Source organism: Lissotriton vulgaris, chromosome 7 (genome assembly GCF_964263255.1).
Source record: "Lissotriton vulgaris chromosome 7, aLisVul1.2, whole genome shotgun sequence".
NCBI classification, from domain to species: domain Eukaryota; kingdom Metazoa; phylum Chordata; class Amphibia; order Caudata; family Salamandridae; genus Lissotriton; species Lissotriton vulgaris.
Genome location: NC_141695.1, coordinates 1,536,694,189 through 1,536,714,638, shown reverse-complemented (window position 1 = coordinate 1,536,714,638; position 20,450 = coordinate 1,536,694,189). Strand labels below are relative to the sequence as shown.

Genomic DNA, 20,450 nt, shown 5'->3' with positions numbered 1-20,450 from the left:
CGATATCGGCAAGATTCATTACCGTAGCATCTACGAGCTGCGATAATTCTTTGTAATACCCTGTAGGATTCTTGCGTGGGTCAGGCAAAGATTGCTTCACCTGTAATACTTCCGAGCGTTTCCATGGGAGATGTATCCATACTCTCTGGAAATGCGCCAATACCGGGGGTTGAGCATTTGGATCAGCTGGTATCCAAACCGGTGGAACTTCTCGCATAGGGAATTGACCAGACTCATCTGGCTGTCTTTCAATATCCTCAACAAACAAGGCTTGAGGTATAGGAGCGGGACGAAAGGATAGCAACCGTTCAACAGCACGTCGAACATTGGTATCCACTATCAATCCAGCCGAAAACTGAAGCTGCAAATCAGACAAAGCGGTCAGCACCTCGTCAGGTGCGTCGGCCGATATCTGATCACGAAGGACCTTACACATTTCTTCGAACACAAATCTCTGGGTTGGTATATTGAACTGACAAAACGTGTCGAGTACAATACGAGGTGGATTTCTAAGGGGGTGCGTCATCCAACCCATCGCCATATTATATAGCGAAGCGCGTTCCCTATTACCAGGAAGCTGACTACGTCTCTGAGGACCATCTGAACCAGCGGACCCAAGAACAGGTCCGAGCGAATGAAAGAAACTAGCCGCAAGAGGAGAATTACGACTACGAGTAGAGGGAGAAGTATAAGACACAGGACTAACAAGTGAAGGAGTAGAGACAGAAACAACAGCAGGGGTTAACAAAGCAGGAGCAGTAGCGGGAGCAGGAGTATGTGGAAGCGGAGGAGCAGTAGGAATAGAAACAGACGAAGGAGCAGGAACAGTCGGAAGAGCGGGTGCAGGTTGAGGAACAGGCAAAGGGAGAATAGGTGCAGGAACAGGTACAGGGGGAATCGCAGGGGCTGTGGTACCCTGTACGTACGGAGGTGGCGACTTCATTAGATAAGACATTAAAGGATCCTCAACTGACTCTTCCTTCTTTTCCGACTCCGTAGGCAAAGTAGGATAGCATTTATCTATAGTCATACGCTGTAGTCTGTCAAACACTTCCTTTTCCCTAACCTCCTTATCATGCTGAAACTGCTCTGCCTTCTTTACAATGGTACCAGCACTATCTCTCTGATTTCGCTTAGTCTGTCTGATTTCTTTCTGTCGGGCTTCTTTACGCCACAACCGAAAGGCATCAAACATGGCCGGCCTTGACTTTTTCGTGAACAATTTAACCTCTAGATTATCTAAGATCGGGGCCTCGAAGCTACCATGTGGTGGCCAGCGAAGGTCACCATCCTTCTTTGTATATTTGATCCAGTAATCATTAAAAGTAATCGGGCCTAGCCCATGTTTGCTGTACAGTTCATAAGTGGGAGTTCCAACCGGAGGTATCGGACACAAGTCCTCCAGTCGGGAATCCGTACCACAAGGTCTGAAACAACTGAACAAAGTACTGCGACCAGGCATCTTGCACACTAGCCGAGTTTCACAAACTTCAAGGGTTACGGGATTTACCAAGTCCCAGCAAAGAACAAAACCCTCGGTTTTTGGCGGCTGCAGTCGTCAAATAACACAACAAAGTAGGCTAGCAAAGTGTCACCGACAAAAACACTCACACAGCGTCAACAACAAAAACACTCGCAAAGGTGCATACGACAAAAGCACCAGTAAAGTGTCAACTACTAAGGACTCTGGGAGCGACCCACAAATACTTAACTCAAAGATCGATGGCGTCTCCAGGAAGGCCCGTCAATCGTCTCGCTATACCAAGGTCTACGCCAGACGCCAAAACAGGTCTACAGTCAGGGCAGCAGTCCGTCGCAGCCGTCAGGAGGCGGGAATCTTCGCGGGAAAAGTCTTCGGGCCACTTGTTTCGACAACAGGATCGATGAAGCGGAGTGCACCTTCCCTCGGAGATTTCACACGAAGTTCCTCACGATCGTCGGGCTTGGACCGGTACCACTGATGCAGCCCTACGTTGGGCGCCAACTGAAGGACTGGGTTCTTTAAGACCCAGCGGTGCCAGGGCACAACACCTGAAACCTTCGTGGGTAACCTGCTCCGGCGTACGAATGACAGAGACACGGGACACTTCCTTCGGCGTCAAAGATTCAAGGTTTATTTACTGCAGGGAACACAGAAGTCACGACAAGTACAACACGTGCAACTTGGGGAGACTGCTTCAAATTGGTTCTGTGGATCGCTCCTTTTATACTGTTTTTACCCATAGGACAACATGATACACAAAAGTTTACAACCCGGTTCCCACAATCATCCCCCAGAGGGGTCGTTTTGGTCACTTTGAAACACACAAGGTCCGGGACATAAGTGCGGAAACATTTGGCGGTTCTCAACTGTAAAAACCCATCTTCCCAACATTAGTGCATTCCGATCGGCAGTAAAACAGATCGAAATAGGAACAAAGACAGGTGCAGAGGAAGACGGAGACAGTGGGGAGATCGGAAAGGGTGTAAAAGGGGAGGTATCGGGAAACACGAGATACAGGCATCAAAGGGACGTGCCTAATGAGATGCACGGCTGAGACAATAAACCCGTGCGGCAAGATGAGCCTCGGGCGGCGCCATCTGCTTTACAGTAGCATCCCCCTCGTCATAAAGACACTTACAAAGAACATGTGTCTTCCGCAAATATCTTGGGAGTCCCAGGGTCGCGAAGCGGACATCGTCCGTTCGCTGGCTACTTGAGGGCAAGAGACAAAATGGATGCCGAATCTAAGATGGAACCCGTGGGTACAGATGAAAAACCCACATAACAAACGAACGGTTTAAGTTAGCACAGCGAAACTGCGCACACTTACTAAACTCGTCATTTGCGGTTCATAGATACCAGACTCGACCATATTCGTGCGAGTCAAAAACACCACTTACAATCGTCACGGAACCTCATAGTGCTCTTGCAAGGCTCATTTGTCATACCTCAAATCATGCTCTACTACAGCAGTGCACATTCCCTTGTTAAGGTCCCACTAAGATTTTCTGATCTTGCATGCAGTACATATAATCATTTCTGTTAAGACTCTATTGGGTTAAAAGGAATTACAGAGCTGTGGAGGTTAAAATGTCTTCTGCAGAGATTTGCTCTAGCTGCATCCTTTGCTATTTTTGTCTCACTAATTGGCTACCACTTAAGTTCAATAAAATCAGTGCATGGAATGTAGTAATACTAACACCTGCTATTATCTGTCTTAATCTAATTCACTTTCCAGCTATTGCAATATTGCTATAATCAGATTCTGTCTAAGCATCCAAAATAATATTTGTGTGAACAGTTAATTGCTGCTTTCGTTTCTAAGAGACAAACAAATTATTTATTTTCGACCTCACATTCTTGGCAGGTAATCGGGGGTATTTTCTACCCCAGCCAGGTAGTATCATCTCATTTACATCACCGACCCATTAACGGTGGAGCCTTCAACCTCCTCTGTTACTTGTTCAGTTGTGTGGATGTGCTATACCTTTGTGGCTTATTTAGAGGCGACCTCTGTGAACAGGTATTGAACCACTGCTATATTTTCTATGGGTTTTAGCGGCTTATATAATCTGTTTGTGAACAATTTATCTCTGCTTTTCATTTCTACTCACAAACAAGGCTATCATTACTTACTTTCATTGTTACTTTTGTAGCAGTTGTTCGGGTATCTTTTCTCCTGTGCCATATAGTATCTTTTCTATTTACATCACTGAGCCATTTTACATGAGGGATTTCACACTCCCCAGTGGGTGGGTCAGTAGCCTGGCTGTGCTACTGCTTTTTGGCTTATTTAAAGGAGTCTCTTGCACACAACTAGTATACCCCTACCGGAGTTGAAGAATTGCTATGAATGCCCTGGGTCTAGGTGGCTAGAGAATCATTGGTGGTAACATTTAGATATGTTTTCCTTTCATAACAGACACACAAGGACGCTAATTCTTCTCTATTATCCCACTGTCTCCGCAGTGGGTCAGTGTTGGACTTGGGCCTTTTGGCAGGTTCACCCCTAAACTTTTTGCTTTTAAAGGTGACCTGGTATTAGTTGTTTTAGGCTTCTGCGCACTTTAACGCTGTGGCCCAGTGTAAAGTGCATGTGCAGTCTGAGTGCGTGTGGTGAGACTGGCCTGCCCTCCCATAGGAATGCATGGGGATATGTGTGTCAATGGTAGTTCCTGATGTGTGGGGAGTGCAGGGGAAAGTTTGGTATGTGCGAACTCATGAGATTAAATGCTGCGCAACGGTGTGCGCAGATTTAATCTGTCTACTATAGAAGTGCCACTTCTAGAAGTTGGCATGTCTGTGTGCAGTTAATGTGGATTGCTTGTCTGGCTTGTGAGTGACAGGAGCTGACTGGTGTGCCTGGCTCCAGGAGTCAGGATGGGTCTGCCCAGTGATGAATGGGGAGATCTGCATGTTGATGGCAGGGAGAAGCTGCACCTGGGACCTGAATAGGGCTGTGCCTTCCCTCCACAATACTGGCTCTGCCCCCTGTGGTGAGTCTGATGTCCCAGCCTGTCATGTGAATAGGGAGAGGGGCTGAGCAAGACAAAGTGCTACAGAACCACCAGTTGCATCTGGTTCTCCCTCTGCCCTACAGCTTAGATAAAAGAAAATGTGTATAAAAAGGATCTGGGACCCAAGGTAAAATGTTCTCTGTATCCTGACTCGAGGGGAACCTGCTGATGCTGCTGGGTGCCAGGAGGAACCGCCACTAGGGACTGCCTCCCTGCTGGAGGGCCCTGTGAGCTGGCCCCTGGGCCCAGCCATTGCCCCCCCTCCTAAAGACTATTCACTGGACTTTGCCTGTAGCGCCTGTAAGCACTTTATTTCCACTTTCCTAAGGAGCGCTTTGTGGGGTTGCTGCAGCAGCACAAGGCTGCAATCCTCTTCGGTGGGGGGACCCCTGGCGTGGAGTTCCCCCCGCGATTGTGCTCATTTGCGGCACGGGTGCCCACCCTGCATTGCCTACCGCGTATTTGCTGATTTTAAATAGCCCTAGAGGGTGCCCACCCCGCCAGGTACCTTGTGCCACTGTTTATAGCCCTAGTGGGTGCCCACCCCGCCAGGGACTTTGGATTAAAACTGGTGCCTACCCTGTGCTGCAGCCAAGAGTTGCCTGGAACAGTGAGGGCCGCCGCACTGCACGCGGCGACCCAGAAGTGAAAGCAGTCAAACCGGAAGCCAACGGGAGCCCACTGCACGCTCCGGTACCAGGAAGCAGGAAGTGGACGGGAGCCCACCCTGCACTCCTGCAGACAGAACGAGTTTCGCCCGGCTCTGCTGCCGGACCCGGTGAAAGTGACCCTGAGCCTCGCTGGATCCCTAGCGAAGTCCCGGTCCCAAGAAGAGGGATCGTGTGAAGCGCCTTGCAGCAGCGCGGGCCTCCCCGTAGGACGGAGAACCCCTTGAGTGCCGCTGACCAGCAGGGTGGTGAAAGGGGGGGCCCAAGGTGCATTGTCGGCGCCTGCCACTGGGAGACCAAGGAGAGGATCAGAGCTGCCTCGGATGCCCCGGTGAGTGGAGCGCCACATGGGTGGTGGTTTGGCTGGCTCAGTGGGTTCCGAGTCCCAGAGCGGGATGCGAACGTTGAGGGCCTTTGTTTCTTAGAGTCCCCCGAGCGGGGCTCGCCAGTCCAGCCATGACCATTCTTCCTTTGGGCCCACACCAGGCGCGCAGTTGCGGGCCGCTGCAAAACAGGGCAAATTTCTTTATTCATAGAGCCTGGCGTGGCTCTATTGGGGGCATATTTCATTTTCGAGGGCCCATGGCTCCAGCGTTGGGGCACAGTTGTTTATTTGTAGAGCCTTGCGTGGCTCTATTGGGGGCACAGTGTTCATAGAAGTCCCACAGTACTTGGGGGCAAGGTCAGTTATTTCCCTAGTTGGGGCAGTTATCTCAGGAGCCAGCGTGCTCCCAGGCACATGTTGTTTTCAGAGCCTAGAGGGCTCCAACATTTGGTGCAATTTGTTTCAAGGGCACTGAGAGCCCTTACAGTATTTTTCCCTACCTCACAGCTGCCCAGCAAGTAGTGGGCAGCTGCACCGTTTAGGTTCTTCTTCATTTTAGGGGACATGTTTTTAATCTAGGAGTGAGACGCAGTCCTTTGCCCCATCTCTGCCTACCATGCTACCCAGCAAGTAGTGGGCAGCTGCTACATTTAGGCCCCTCGTGCGCACTCTTCTTTTGCTGTCTGCGCAGCCTGCCCTGACACTATTAGACTACGGGCATTTGAGCCCCATGGAAGGCCAGTTGGCCTGGGGTCAGTATCCAATGTGATTCTTGCCCAAGGTGATGGCCTACTGTGTTCATGCTGATAATTGCCTACTGTGATTTATGCATAATGTGCAATGCCTTTATGCCTGTGATAACTCTAACTGTGTTTTCATGCTTAGGAGGTTGTTTTCCTACTATAGTTTATGCTAGCGAGTTTATGTTTACCTGCGTGACCTATGCCTATGGTGATTAGTATTGCTTAGTGTGTTCCTACCTTTTACCAGTGGTTACTGGTTGTGTTCAACAATTGTTATTTTGTGCTTCAGTTATTACATGTGTTACATCTACTATTTCTACTAAGTGCTGATTTTGACAGTGGACCACGTGGCCCTATCATGTGTAAATAATTCCCTGTAAATACTGCCCAGTGCCAGTTGACACAGTGTACCTGTGTGATTATGATCTAATGTGATTATGATAATACAAAGGCTATTTATATATATAACCTTGGGTGGAGTTCCTTTTGTGGTGTGCCTAGTGTGTTGCTGCTGTATGTGTGTGTTGCGCAAACGCTTTACACATTGCCTCCGGCATAAGCCAAGCTACCAAGGGAGTGAGCAGGGTTTATCTTTGGCATGTATCTCCCTTGCTCGGACTAGACTGGTGGTTTCTGCCTGGCTTTGGCGCAAGCCTTAGCCAACCAGAAATCCCAATTCTAACATTGGTCAGGATCTTTTTTTCCCTGCTGAGAAGTATTTTTTCTACTAGCATCAGTCACCCATTTTGGGTGAGAACTTTCATAAACAGCAGGTGCAGAGACTTTCTGAGGAGACGGTAGGAGACTATGAGTACTGTTACAGACATAAGAAACTGGGCCAGAGTTAGAAATGTCATTTCCAGCTTACACCTGTAGAGCCATTTCCTCCTCAGAATTGGCGATCTCTTCATTGAGAGCCAAAACTGCTGACGACAGGAAACATAAAATACTGGACTTACCCCGTGTGTGCTTGGACACATCTGCATCTTTCAACAATGATAGCCAAGTAGGGGTATCTATCTTACATTTCCCCATTGGATCAAGTCGTTACTAATCGATGTTAGAGAGGTGACCCCATCCCTAGCTCACCCGAGCAGGAATGGGCACAAACAGGACTGCTCTTGGCCCCGTCTTCGCCCAGCTGGTCGTGAGAAGAATGGAATAGCACCAGCAACGGGGGTCAATTAGATCTCTCCGCCTCCTGGTTTGTAGGAGTCCGGAAGTTGGAGTTCTTGGATGTGGACTGATGCACCCTATGTAGTTAATAATGGAAGTTAGGCATCATATTCCTCTGATAATAATTTCATATCCACTAAATTTGCAGTCTATTTTATACGATTTATGGAGTATAATGACTGTTATTTGTATCTATACAAAGTAAAATGCTGTTATCATAATGGGAATATGTTACGTAAGGTGGTTTAAATTGTGCAAAATACACAATTGCAAATGGTATTGCAAATTCTATAAGGTGTTCATTGGCAATTCATTTAACTTAAGAAAGTAATTTCTTTTCAGATGTTTGCTCTTTCACTTTGTCTTCTTCACATTGTTTTTCACTTTTTCTTAAGCTCTAAAGTATCTATGGCATCTTCAGCCGTGGGACCAATTGAAGTGAGTACATAATTTGTTTAGATTATAAAAGATAATCTTAAATTATCGTTTTTTTCCACTTAACAAGATCAATATGCGTATTACCACAGGTATTGAATATTTCTCTGTAAATTACCTGAAGACTGGAATGTTTTTAGGCACGTGCAGTCTGCCTATCAATTTGTATGGATCTGGATAGGAGCAAAGTCAGAGTACTTAAAGAATATGATTGGGTTTAGTGATAAGCTACTGCCACAGACGTGAAAAGCTTTTGAAACCAGTCTATTTTGCTGTATAATTATGTCTTCAGAAGACTGATATGATGCCTAGTACAGTTTTAATATAACAGCATGTTCTCCCTGATACCAGTGTGTGAGAATGGTGGTGTCCAGAGGCAGGCTATTAAATCTGTGACTTGTTCTGACACTTAAAGGGGATTTATTAATTACTGTTTAATTTTCTTTCCTGCGATACAGGTTTCTCTATTGGATGGACTGGTTGGAACCTTATTCAGGACTGCTTTCTTGCCAACATTGAACAGTAAGGATGCTAATATATATTTGGTTTCAAATTTCTTCTCAGTATTTTAACATTCTGAAAAGTACATTTAATTAGGATTGCTTCACAACCTATGAACATTCCCAGAATAAAATCTTCAATATCTCTAATTAAAACCTGCCACAATTTTTTTTCCTGTCTGAAGCAAACGCATATTGCATCTTGTAGCCAAATTGAGCAATCGTGTTTAACCCGTTTAGAGCGTCGAACTTTCAGCGCCCAGTGCTGAACGTTCGAATAACGGGTGGGGCCTCGTCGGCCAACGGACGTGCGCAGCACTATCAAGGTAGTGCACGCGACGACCGTTGGCCGACGGCAGCGCTTAAGGGGTTAAAAGAAACTATACTTTCTGATTTAGGGGAAGCCATTTAATGGTTGCAATGACCGATTCACTAAATCACCGTGCTTACAACCGCTAAATGGCTTTTTTAAGTGTTCTAAACCCGTTTTGTAATTTGGTAAGTGCTTACCAAATCTCATAACGGGTTTAGAAATGTCTAGCAACTCACAATTTGGAAGGGGTCTGTTTAATGCATCTGTTCCAAATTGCGACTCTCAGTGCTATGTATCAATGATTTTCGACTTCAATTCCAATTGCAAATCTTTGATAAGTTATAGACGCCTCAAAGCAGATGCTAACACATTCGCAGAAGAGGAGTCCCCTAAAACCTCTTCTCCCTCGTGAATGTAAAAAAAAACAAGTTTGTTTGGAGATGGGCAGTATTCCACTGGATCAGTACCAACTCTTAAACAAACTTAGAAAAAAATAATATTTTCTTAAATGCAGACCTTTTAGGGAAACTTGCTGTATTAAAAAAATGCTTACTTAATGCGCTCACAGACATTGGTGTGTTGCTGATCCCAATATCCAATCAGAGTTAGCTGTAAATTGTGACCTACCTCATCGATATTGATAAGGTAGGTCAAATTGTAACTCACTTCGAATGGTTATTTTGAGAACCAGTCTATTAGTACATGGGTCAGATCATAAAATCTCATTGGAGTCACATAAATTTGGTGCACAATATGTGACCTGACCACTTTTTGTGAATCCAGTTTTTGTACATCTGGTTCATGGGTCTGAATCCAACGATAGGTTGAGTTTTCAATGAAGTATCACATTGATTAAAGGAAGATCAGGGGTAATTTCAATGTCTAAAAAGAAATGTAATGTTGGTGTTGGAGCAAGTTTGTTTACAGAACTGCTAACTAAAAAATATCTCTTTCTACTGCTGTGTAACACTGTCCTGAAATAAGTTTTTTGTTTGTTTGCTTTAGCGGTGCTAGGAAACGGCATTTCCCTCCCCAGGCTGATGAACATTGATTTCAACAATGCTGATATCAACATCCTTGATGTAAGATTCTCATATGCTTCCGAGACTTCCATGTTTTCGAGCTATTGCTAGTTGTTTTTTAATATATACTACACCCTGTGTAAATTAGATAGCGATGCAAGCCGTTTCTTGCAATTGGATAGCGATGCATACCTTTTAGATTTCCTTTGCCACTCTGCAGTTGCTATTTTATATATTTTGCCACATGATTTTTTTCTTGAAGTGTGCGGCCATGCATCACTACTTTCACATTTTGTCAACATAGGAGTTGGTGAAATACAGGGCCATATCATCAAGGGACGGCGATAAATAACGCAAACCACGCTTAGCGCTTTTTTATTTGTCGCCGTCTATCTCTGAAATGTATCGCCCTAATAGCGCGTTATTGACAACGTGTTTCTCCAGGGCGATAAAAATCCCAGCGATAGCGGGGAAATCGCCGTTTTACAGGGAACATCGCTGCTTTTCCAGCGGCGTTCCCTGCAAAACGGTGATAACCTTGCTTATACAACCTTGTGGTCATATCAGCATAATCCACCCCCAATGTTAGGGATAGGTAAGTCTGCATTTTAGCAGACGTTAGTTTTTGGCGAAAACAGTGGTTTTCTCCAAAAACTAACGTCTGCTTAAATGCTGAGGCAGCCTTGGAATTATCGCGATGTGCACATCAGCAATATTTGCAAGGTTGTACTGCCCAGTGACGCCCCCTTTGCATCTCATTAGAGATGCAAAGGGAGGCGTCGGGTAATAGGGTGCTAACATGCGCTAATGCATGTTAGCACCCACTTGTAAATAGGGCGAAAAGATTATCTCCACTTTTTTGGCTTTTAAGGCCAAAAAAGTGGAGATATTGCCCTTGTTAATATGCCCCACAATCTGCAGGTTTAGTTGGTGAAAAGTGGAAAGTTTAACCTGAAAGGTTTCTCAATTATCCCTGAACCAGCATGACTCATCTGTCATTACAATTTCCTGTTCTATCACATCCTGCCTAGGGACATTCTGATGTAAGAAGACCAGTCGAGGCTGGATTGGGCAGCTAGACAGTGCAAGGAGCGAGGCAGAAGTGCAAGAGTGGAAAATGGCTGACATGCAGGTTGCCAGTGGGCCAGGACAGACCTAGAAATACTACATTGTCATGCGGGCCATGGTCGGGAAACCTTTGTCAGCTGGTTGACGTGTCCGATTCTAATTTTTTGCTTGAAATGAGCCGTTCTCAGAGCCAGCCAAGAATTGGACAAATGCTTTGGAATGCCACTAGTGCCCCATTTCCTGAGCAACCCTTCTCTTTGTTTTAACTACGGTTACTGTGTAACACCAGGGTGTTAAAACAAGGTCAGGCAGAATAGCAAGCTGTGAAGCTCTGTAACGTAGCCCACCCTTACTCCTAAAAGTGTGTATGCCCACAACAATACATACCTTCTGCTTGATGCGGGTATCCTATTTTCCTTAACTTTGGTTGGACCTTACAGTAACCATATGCTCCAGAAGTCTACATTTCTCACTCACTTAACTAGGAATGAAAGGAGTCAAAAATATATGAACTCCTATTTTTTAATTTCTGTTAGTTTTTTACAGTTTTAGGGGCTTAGTTACAAGCCCAGTGCGCTGCTGGAACACCATTTTTTTTTACATCATAACATCGTAGATAGGGTGTAAAACAACACAGCAAAAGTCACTGTGCTGCCACACACTGTTTCGGGGAGGCATCCCACAGGCGTTGCGGTGGTTGTTCCCATCCAATTCCAATGGTTTCTGACACATTCCCAGATTTATAAAACAGCATAAATATGGGAATGCATCAAAACTGTTTGCCCCCCAGGGTAGGCGAAACAGTTGCTTTTGTGCAGGAAGCAGTGCCGGCTCCTCCGCTAAGGTAGGGGAGCGTCGCCCCTCTGGTCTTTGAACAGTGCAAAAAAATATAAAGATAACAACAAGACGTTATTATCATTTTACTTTTCTGTGCTGAACTTAAAACCAGGGTGGGGCGGGACTGGCCTGAGCAAGGGGAGGAGTGGTTTGCACTCTCAAAGTGGACATGATGGCTTGGCCAACCCTCTTGAGCCGGCTAAACTGTCTTGCGCACTAAGCATGCTCTTCACCTGTCTGTGTTGCACAGCCAGGTGGGAAACATGAATAGTTTCTCAGGCACTACCTGAGCAGCCAAACAGGCCACTCAGACCTATTGTGACGCTGCTGATGCAGCGTTGTTATTGGCTGGGAGAGCCTCGGAGCGTGGGTGCAGCCAGTGGTGACAGCGTCGAGTGAGGACAGAGGAGAGGAAGTGGAGGCAGAGTTTGAAGGTAAGTTTATTTTATTTATTTTTTCATTCCCACCCGCCGCACCACCCTCTTCCAAGGCAGGCAATACCGGCAGGAAGGTCTCCCTTCATGCACAAAAACAACTCAATTTTCACGCAAGATTTCTGTATTGGTGCAAGACTTACTGAATGGCGTCAGTACAAAGGAAAGGACAGGGATTTGTCGTATTGCCACAAATATTACACATCCCTGCACTTTCCTTATGGCGTGGTGGTACAAGATGGCTTGCAGCACTTTGTATTATCATTTTCTTGTAAATGAGACCCTGAGTTTTTAAAGCATTACTAATCCATACAAACATAGAAGAAAGCACAGCTTTCTAAACAATTTTTGAAAAGAAAGGTCACCTAACCTGTTAAAACAAATGAGATTAACGGTCCATTTTGGCTTTAGGTGATAAGAAGACTCTATTGACTTTTGATCCTTTACGAATACATTTTGAAAAATAGAAAGACACAGAAAGAGGTACATTTATAGAACTATATAAACTTCTTCATGTCAGTTAAAGTCACTGCTAGCAAGATATCTAGGGACATATTTACAAGAATCTGGCAGTGCACAATCTTAAGCAAAAACTGGTAATGCAGGGCTCCAACAGTTTCAAAATGCAGAGATGAGCAGAATTCACAAGGATGTGGCGCAGCCCTGCATTACCCCTGGCTCTGGTGCCTAAAAAACTGCCTTGTGCCAGCGCAGGCACCCTAAGACAATTTTGTTAGGGTGCCTGCGCTGCAGTGTCATTTGTTTATGTGCAGGAAGGGACACCTTCCTACACATATACAATCTTTACAGGCAATTTGTTCTATCTATGTGTGCTGCAAAATACAAAGAGACATAAAACATTTCCCCTGGTATCACCTGCAGAAGACCAGGAATTCCCTGGCTGTATTTTTGGTGCTGCCCATACCTTGTAAATATGGGGCAGTGTCAAAAAGCAATCGATGCAGAGGCGGAAAGTCCACTGCAACATCTGTTGCATGCCCCTTTCACACTAAGGTCCCGATTCCACTTCTCGCTTGGAAGGGCACTGAACGTGTTTTTCGCCTGACTCGTACAGCGGTACAAGCGAGCAATTATGATGCGAGCAACGTGAAATTAACCGACCGAATCGTTTCCGGGTCCGAACCGCTCCATACGTCTGGTCCATAAGCAAACCGCTCCATGCAATGGATGCGATTTACGACCGAGCCAGTACGTTGCACGCGTCGGACAGCCGGTTCGAGACGAAGTTTCTGACTCATAAAACGTCCAGGACATTGCCTTTGGGGGTCCGCGTCGGACCCCCTGTCACCCGCAGCCTTATGACTCGGACACAGGGGAGACCCAAGGGTCTCCCCAGCACAGGCATGTACAGTGCGGATGGCACCAACGTGTACCCACTGTAGGGGCATCTTTGTGCGAGATGTACCCATTCAGTCAATGGGATCCCATGTACGCATCATACGACTGGCTTCCATTGACTTCTATGGGAGTACAACCGAACCGAGTCCGGCAGCATGCGGCTGCATCATACTTGCACAGTCTGACTGCAGGAGTCCAGCTCGGTTGGAAAACACTCTGGATCCGGCTCCGTCAGAGGGCTTACCGACCCAGATCAGAAAGCCCTCTGACATTTACATGGTGGCGTTAAGCCACTTTTCCCCTTACAAGTAAGGTCAAGAAGTTAACACCACCATAACGTTGGAAAAAGTGATGTTCTAGTCATGTTAACTCCTCATAATATGCCCCCTAGAATCATATTATTCAGACTGTTGTCCTAGTGGGTTACAAACATGTACATTGTATTTTTGTCATGCCAATCTGATCTGAAAGCAGGGCACAAACAATGCCCCCCTAAGTCCTAAAATCAGTTCTCCTGGTGCCAAACAAGATGCATTCTCAATTTGGAAACACTGTCTCTAAGTGTTAACTAATGTAATCAAGAGTTGCTAAACCTATTTATCCCATTTTAGGACATCTCTTTGTTCATGTCCAAACCTGAAGGTTGGCATTGCTAGGGCTGAAGATTGCCTCTCACAGTTGTTTTGATTATTTGATGTTATGAAAGTGCTTGATAAATCCCTTTCAGGAACTTTCAGGTCCTAATGGGCAGTCCCCTTTGCCAATACACCCTCCTACAGAAGGGTTTTGCCCACTAAAATTGATTATTTCCAACAGGAGCAGATTCCTCAGAAATCAATGTCTGATCGTTATTATTTTGTCTTTCAGTATCAAACCCCAATAATTTGTGTGCTTTTATGACACAAAATACAAAGGCCTTCAAATGGAGGGAATAATTGGAGATTGTGCCTGCTTTGGGCCACCATGCCTGAGAAGTTGGTGCCAAACAAGGAAATATAGCATCTGAGACCGATCCTATAAATGTGCACTTCAAAGGGGACGGTCCTACAGTAGATTAAATTCTGGCAGTCATCGGTCATCAGCAGTGCTGGTGAATGATCCACTGGCCATATAGTAGTAGTTTCCCATTTGTAAATGAGGCGGAGAACCTCAAATTTGACCCTTTTTGTGATTTCCTTTACTTCTTCCTTCGAAGTTCGGATGACATATTACTCAGTGTGTTACTGCATAACACATGTTTTGTCAAAGCAACCCTATATTGTTCAGCCACTTAACTCTCTTTTGTCTTCTGGAGGTTAATCAATCAATCATAATTCTTTATTGGATCTCGTATAAAATAGATCATAAAAGTCACTGCATAACACAATATAAATTCCTAAAAAGTAAAAACCAGAGCAACCAAATACGTATAAAAAATATAAAACTCACAGGCACAATATAACAGCTTGCTTCATGAGGTTAAAAAAGACTGTAAAACTACATCATCAAAACATCATTGTATGACATAATTGCAGTCCAAAAAGGAGCCTACTTCCTGGCATACGATAGGACAGTCAAATTGCTGCAGAAATGTCAAAGCAAAGGCAATAGAAACTGTTTAGGGAGTGGGAGATAACATTTTCCAAAAAAGGCAAGATGTAGCAGGGTCTAGCAGGATGTCTCAACACCCAGGCATATACAGATTTCAGGGGGGTAAACTGTCCTTGGGGACAACACAACAGCCACCTAATAGACCCCATCCTAGGATGGGTCAACAACATCTGCTCCTATACACCCAAAACCATGTATAAATAAGGAATCCATTCCCTGCGTAGTCTGTAAAAAGCTGTATTCTGAACAGTAGGTTTCATTAGTTCCCTACCCTCCCTCTGTGTCCTTCTATGGGACCGGAAACATTCCCTAATCCACCCTTTTTCCTTGTTTCAGATAACTGCTGGTTTCTCGAAAATATGTGAACTGCCTGCCTAGAGCACAGGTTGTCCTTATACTGTAATTAAGCCAGGGGATTCTGGACCCATATGAGAGGGAGTGACAATCTGAGATAATTGCATGATTTAAACTATCCTCCTCCTTCTGCCAAATCGAACAACACAACAGTAAATTGGTGAGCTCAATCCGATCTTCAACATACATCCTGCCCAGTTACTGATGGGCAGAAAAATGCATTGTGGTAAATGGGACTGCCAATGCATGCCGGCACACTCTCTTTTCCTCAGTTTGAATAACGCCAACATCCCTTTAACCCTATATCCATGAGTCATAGGTCAGAGTTGGGAGGCAATTTCTCCTATAGATCTCTAGTATGGGGCTATTGGCTTTTTCTTTATCGATGAGACTAGAGGGAAGATTGAGCCAAAGGCATGTAAAAAACAGTTTCTCCTGTTCCCAACACAAGGAATAGAGATGCAAGCACTATCAAACATCCTCCCAAGGTAAAGGAATTTGCTTGCTTTCTCAATTACTCTTCCCCGATACTCTTACAGCATGTTTTAGTGTTTTTGGACCACAAACCATAAAAGGTTTTTTCAGAAATTGGTTTTCATTTTTTGCAACAAAATAGAAATTAATATCTTTAAACCATTGGCCGTCCTAGCAAGTCACACAACATATAGAAGTGCTGGTACAGGTTTTTTATTAACCAACAGAATACACCCTGATATTCACTAATAAAGTTTCAAGGCCTTTTAAATATAACAAAAAAAAAATAGGTGCCAACACTCGCCCTTCGTGAACTACTCAATACACTCAGAAGGAAGATGCGCACTTTCCACCATCCCCATACCGAACTGATGCAGATAAATACCAATACTGATTTCACAGAAAGGCCACAAAGTCCACCTCAAGTCCCAGGAAAATTAAAATATCGCAGAGCTTGGACCTACTTACGCAGTCAAAGACACTAGTTAAATACATGAATGCCAACTGAAAAGAGCTACTCTTGGTGAAATTTTATTTGGACACAATGAGGTGAAGGCTTAAACATTGCTCTACAGTGCCAACACCCTTTAACTAAGCCATACTGGACTGTAAAGAGAATATTCTTCTCCGCAGACCAAAGAAGCAAATGGTCCAGTATGGTTCTCCTAATTATCTTGGTAATAGAGCCAAGTAATTAAATTAGGCGGTAGAACTTGTGGTCATGTGCATTCCCCTTGTTGGAAACGGGCACAATTGTAGACCTGCGCCACGAGGATGGGATACCAACCTTAACAGCAGCGTTTATTCCATTAGTGAGTAGAGGAGACCAAAACCCTGGGTTCTCTTTAAAATGTCCATAGGAATCCCATCAGTCCGGTGTGCCTTTTTAGAAGGACTTTTGAGAATGGCCTCCAGGACTGAATCTGATGAAAATTGAATGTTCAAAGGTAACACAGAATCGGTCAATCCGCTCTCTTTATTAGGGATATTAGAACAATACATTCTACTAAAGTGGTCTATCCAATTATAGGGGTCAATATTAGTACTCACTTCATCAGGTAACAAACCTGGAGCACGGCCAACATATGCTGCCTTTCAGAAAGTCTAGGGGCCTAACAAGCAGATAATAAGGTTTCTCACTTTTCATCCTTCAAGTCAGCCTTTCTCTTCTATAATGCTAAGGTGTGAGTCTTCCTACAGACACCAAATTCTTCCCGTTCCCTAGGCGAGCGCTTCAATTCCCCCCTTAGTCTAATATTTGTGATTATGCAAGGCTTATTGAACCAAGATCTATTATGTCTTATTCTACTGCCTATGAGTCTTGTGTGCATATCTCACATACAAGAAGTTAGTTCTGTAAAACTTCTCAATGCTACGTTGGGTCCAGGTTCCTATGATGTACAGGAATTAATAAACCCCTCACACCCTTTGGCAATTTAACACATTATGGACTTCATATTTACAGAATTCCAAAAATAATCTGTGCCCTGCATCTTTTGTAGCTATTGATTGCTTAATTTTAACATTACACTTGGGCTATGTGTGGGGACTTTTATAGAGAGTGGTAAAGGGTTATGTTCACTATATATAGTGGGTAAAACATTCCCTTCTGAGGAAAGAGAGTGCATACTTCTAGAGATAAAGAAGTAGTCAATGGCTGAGCCTAGCCCCCTCTCCATACAAGTCAGGATAGTAGATGTCGCAAAATTAGTGGCAGCTCTCTCTAGGTCGTAGGATGTCCAGTCAGTATATAGCAGATACCTTCTAGTGTTCATATTATCCTCCCAATGAAATTCAGAAATATCTAGGGAGAAAGTCAAAGAATCCAAGGCAGACACAGTGACCAATTTTGCATTTAAATCACCAGCTAATATTAAATTAAATGGTACACAAAAATATCTGCTAGTTTTTCAAAGAAAGAAGATAGCTCATGAAAGTTGTGATTGTCCGTAGCATAACAATTGTTATAGAATTCAACCATAACAAATGGTGGAACCTCACCTCAAGTCAAAAGCTTGCATATTTTCTCTCTGCGTTTGTATCTTCATTATTTTGCAGCCAATTTCAACTTTAAACCAGGTTGCCAGACCCACCCCTTTGCCCGACTGAGTGTGATGCGGAAGCTCGAAGATTAAAATATTTATACCTGTCAATAACTACTTCATCCAGCGCCCAAGATACCTGTAGGTGTACAATATTATACCTGTTAATGAGAGCACATCAGTCCTCAATCAGCAACTTAAAAGCTAGGCCAGCAATATTCCAGCATACCAGTCTCAACTTTACATTGAAATGATTAGGATATTTAATCACCTGATCCATACCGCAAGACGCAGAGAAGGGGGAAATTGCAATCAAAGGTCTGGTTTTCCCCTTCTGTTGAACATAGTACAGACGTACACTGGTGAGGCTCAGTATTCAAATTTTGGTGACTGTTAAGCATGCCTAGACTACCCAACTTTTCCATTGGGGGAGGGAGCAATAATACAACAAGGATACATGCTGTCCGTTATCACATAGACTAAAGATCCCATGCGATTAGTACAATTCCCCCCACCACTGTGTCAGTCAGTATCTTCTAATCCAGATAATACAATAATTCAAAGATAAAGGCTTGTCCACATAATGTGATTATTGGATGGAAGTATGTTTAGCAGCATGCAAAGGAATGGTAGGGGCCAAATGCTTGTAAAAGAAGCCCAATTTTAAGATCTTTATTGAGCTGGACCTTACTGAAAGTGACCTAGCTTGCGCAAAGATGTCTCCAACAGCCATAGGCCAGCAGAAATGTACAATTATACAATCTACTCATGCAGGTTCAAATTACTTCTTACATTTATGTTGAACCAATGATTCACCTTGTGTTTCAGTTCAAAGGTAGATTATGTTGTTTCAGGTCTCAAACTAGGTGCATTTGCCAATATGAGCATGTATGGACATGAGGCTGGTGAGACGTTCATCACAGGGAGGGGTACTGAGCAGGTCTGATCCCTAGTGGGAGCTGAATGTATACATTATTGGGGTAGAATCATGATATGACTCCCCGCCCTGTGTGCTAGAAATTGAAGATGGACCAGAAGGCTCAGAAAATCTCTGCTCATTTTGACCTGCATGAGCTTTCACTAGACCGCAGTGCTGTGTGAGTTTGAGTTTGATTTGAAGTTGCTACACTATGTAGCTGCCTTCTTGATTCTACCCTGCATCCCTTGCCCTTTTTAGTCAGGCATTTCTCAATTGCAGAGAGACGATCATACAAGGTGCTCAGCTTTGTATCAAGCAATTTATTAAGCTTACCACTTATGCTATCCCAAATACATTTCTGGAGGTGATTCGCTAGACTCACCTCTGACCACCCACAAATGAGCTTTGCCTACAACCAAGTTACTTCCATATTGACTTATATTTATTACGTCCTCTCATAGTCCATCACTCAATATGTTGTACTCTTCTAAATGCACGTATATTAGCCAAATATATGATCACACCGACTTTCCTTCCCATATGATATTTTACACGTTTCTTCACCTGACAAAACTGGTGTCATATCATGCAAACTGGTCTAGCAGTGCAGTATCTTCATAAGAGAGAAGTCAGAGGAAACAGCTTAATGCACTGAGCCTCCGGTTTCATATTATTACTTAGAAGTTCAGCAATTGTGCAGAATTCCCACCTGAATATTCCTATTATGAAGCTTGTTAAAGGCCTCTTTAGAAGCTTTAAAATTTACATCACGTCTGAGGTAGTGAACATTTTGTCCCAGGGGCAGGAAAGGTCCAAGCACATTACACATGGCACCACTTGGCTCCCTGACACTCGGCGGAGCTAGGATGGGGGCAGAGCCAATAAACAACTCAACTAGTTCTGTGCTAGTGACACCTACACACACCTACAAAAGCAAACCTGTAGTCCTTACCAGGGTGACTGCGATCGTAGAATTGCAGTTATCCTCCCGGGTACCTTTATATACCTGGCAAAGTGTTTGCATATTCTGCCAGAGAGGTACACTAGAGGGCTAAGGTGTGCAGGTATACACGACAAACCATGTGCATACATGGGCATTATCCAAGGGCTCTGTGTGTTAACTGAAACTAGCTGCTGTACAGTGATAAATGAAAAAAGGTGTTTTGTTTCCTTTGCTGAATTATTATATATTTATTCTCCACCACCTTTATCTTCTGATGCTCCCAAATGAGTTTAATAACTGTATTGTTTCTTGTTCACAGGATCTGGTTGTGCTGCAAACCCCATCCTAAACCTACAGCAAGATACCCTCTGGATGCACCGTCAGTGCAACAGCAGTTTCATGCAAAGGTCTCTGCGGAGACACACACAACGAGACTTGCGCCCTCTGCAACCTTTAATTTTGCAGATTGCCCTTGGACTGAAGAAAAGGCTCAATTACCACTTCAACATTATGGAATACAAAAGGTTACTTATTCACTTGCGCTGCCAATGCATGGATGGCACAGGGCACTCCACTGGTAGAAGGGCAGTGGCATTCTGCATCCTTTTCTCAAATAAACCAGTGCACTTAACCCATGTTCGTGTGTTTCGTCCCTATGTTTGTAAAAGTAACAGCTAATAAGTTAAGTAGTTTGTATTTTGTCCTTTAGTGAACCAAACTAAATGCAAATGCACGTTGTTTCATGAGA

General features: G+C 44.3%; 1 protein-coding gene across 1 annotated transcript in view; it reads left to right on the top strand.

Annotated features, from left to right (window-relative positions):
• The window catches only part of LOC147705950 (BPI fold-containing family B member 4-like), an 81,977-nt gene extending 61,824 nt beyond the window's left edge, over nucleotides 1-20,153 (top strand). The window contains exons 13-16 of the mRNA XM_086929006.1: nucleotides 7,808-7,850; nucleotides 8,306-8,369; nucleotides 9,666-9,742; nucleotides 20,022-20,153. Coding sequence (XP_086785132.1) covers nucleotides 7,808-7,850; nucleotides 8,306-8,369; nucleotides 9,666-9,742; nucleotides 20,022-20,051 — 214 coding nt within the window. The 3' untranslated portion in view covers nucleotides 20,052-20,153. The remainder of the gene's footprint in view (nucleotides 1-7,807; nucleotides 7,851-8,305; nucleotides 8,370-9,665; nucleotides 9,743-20,021) is intronic.
• Nucleotides 20,154-20,450: the final 297 nt, after the last annotated feature.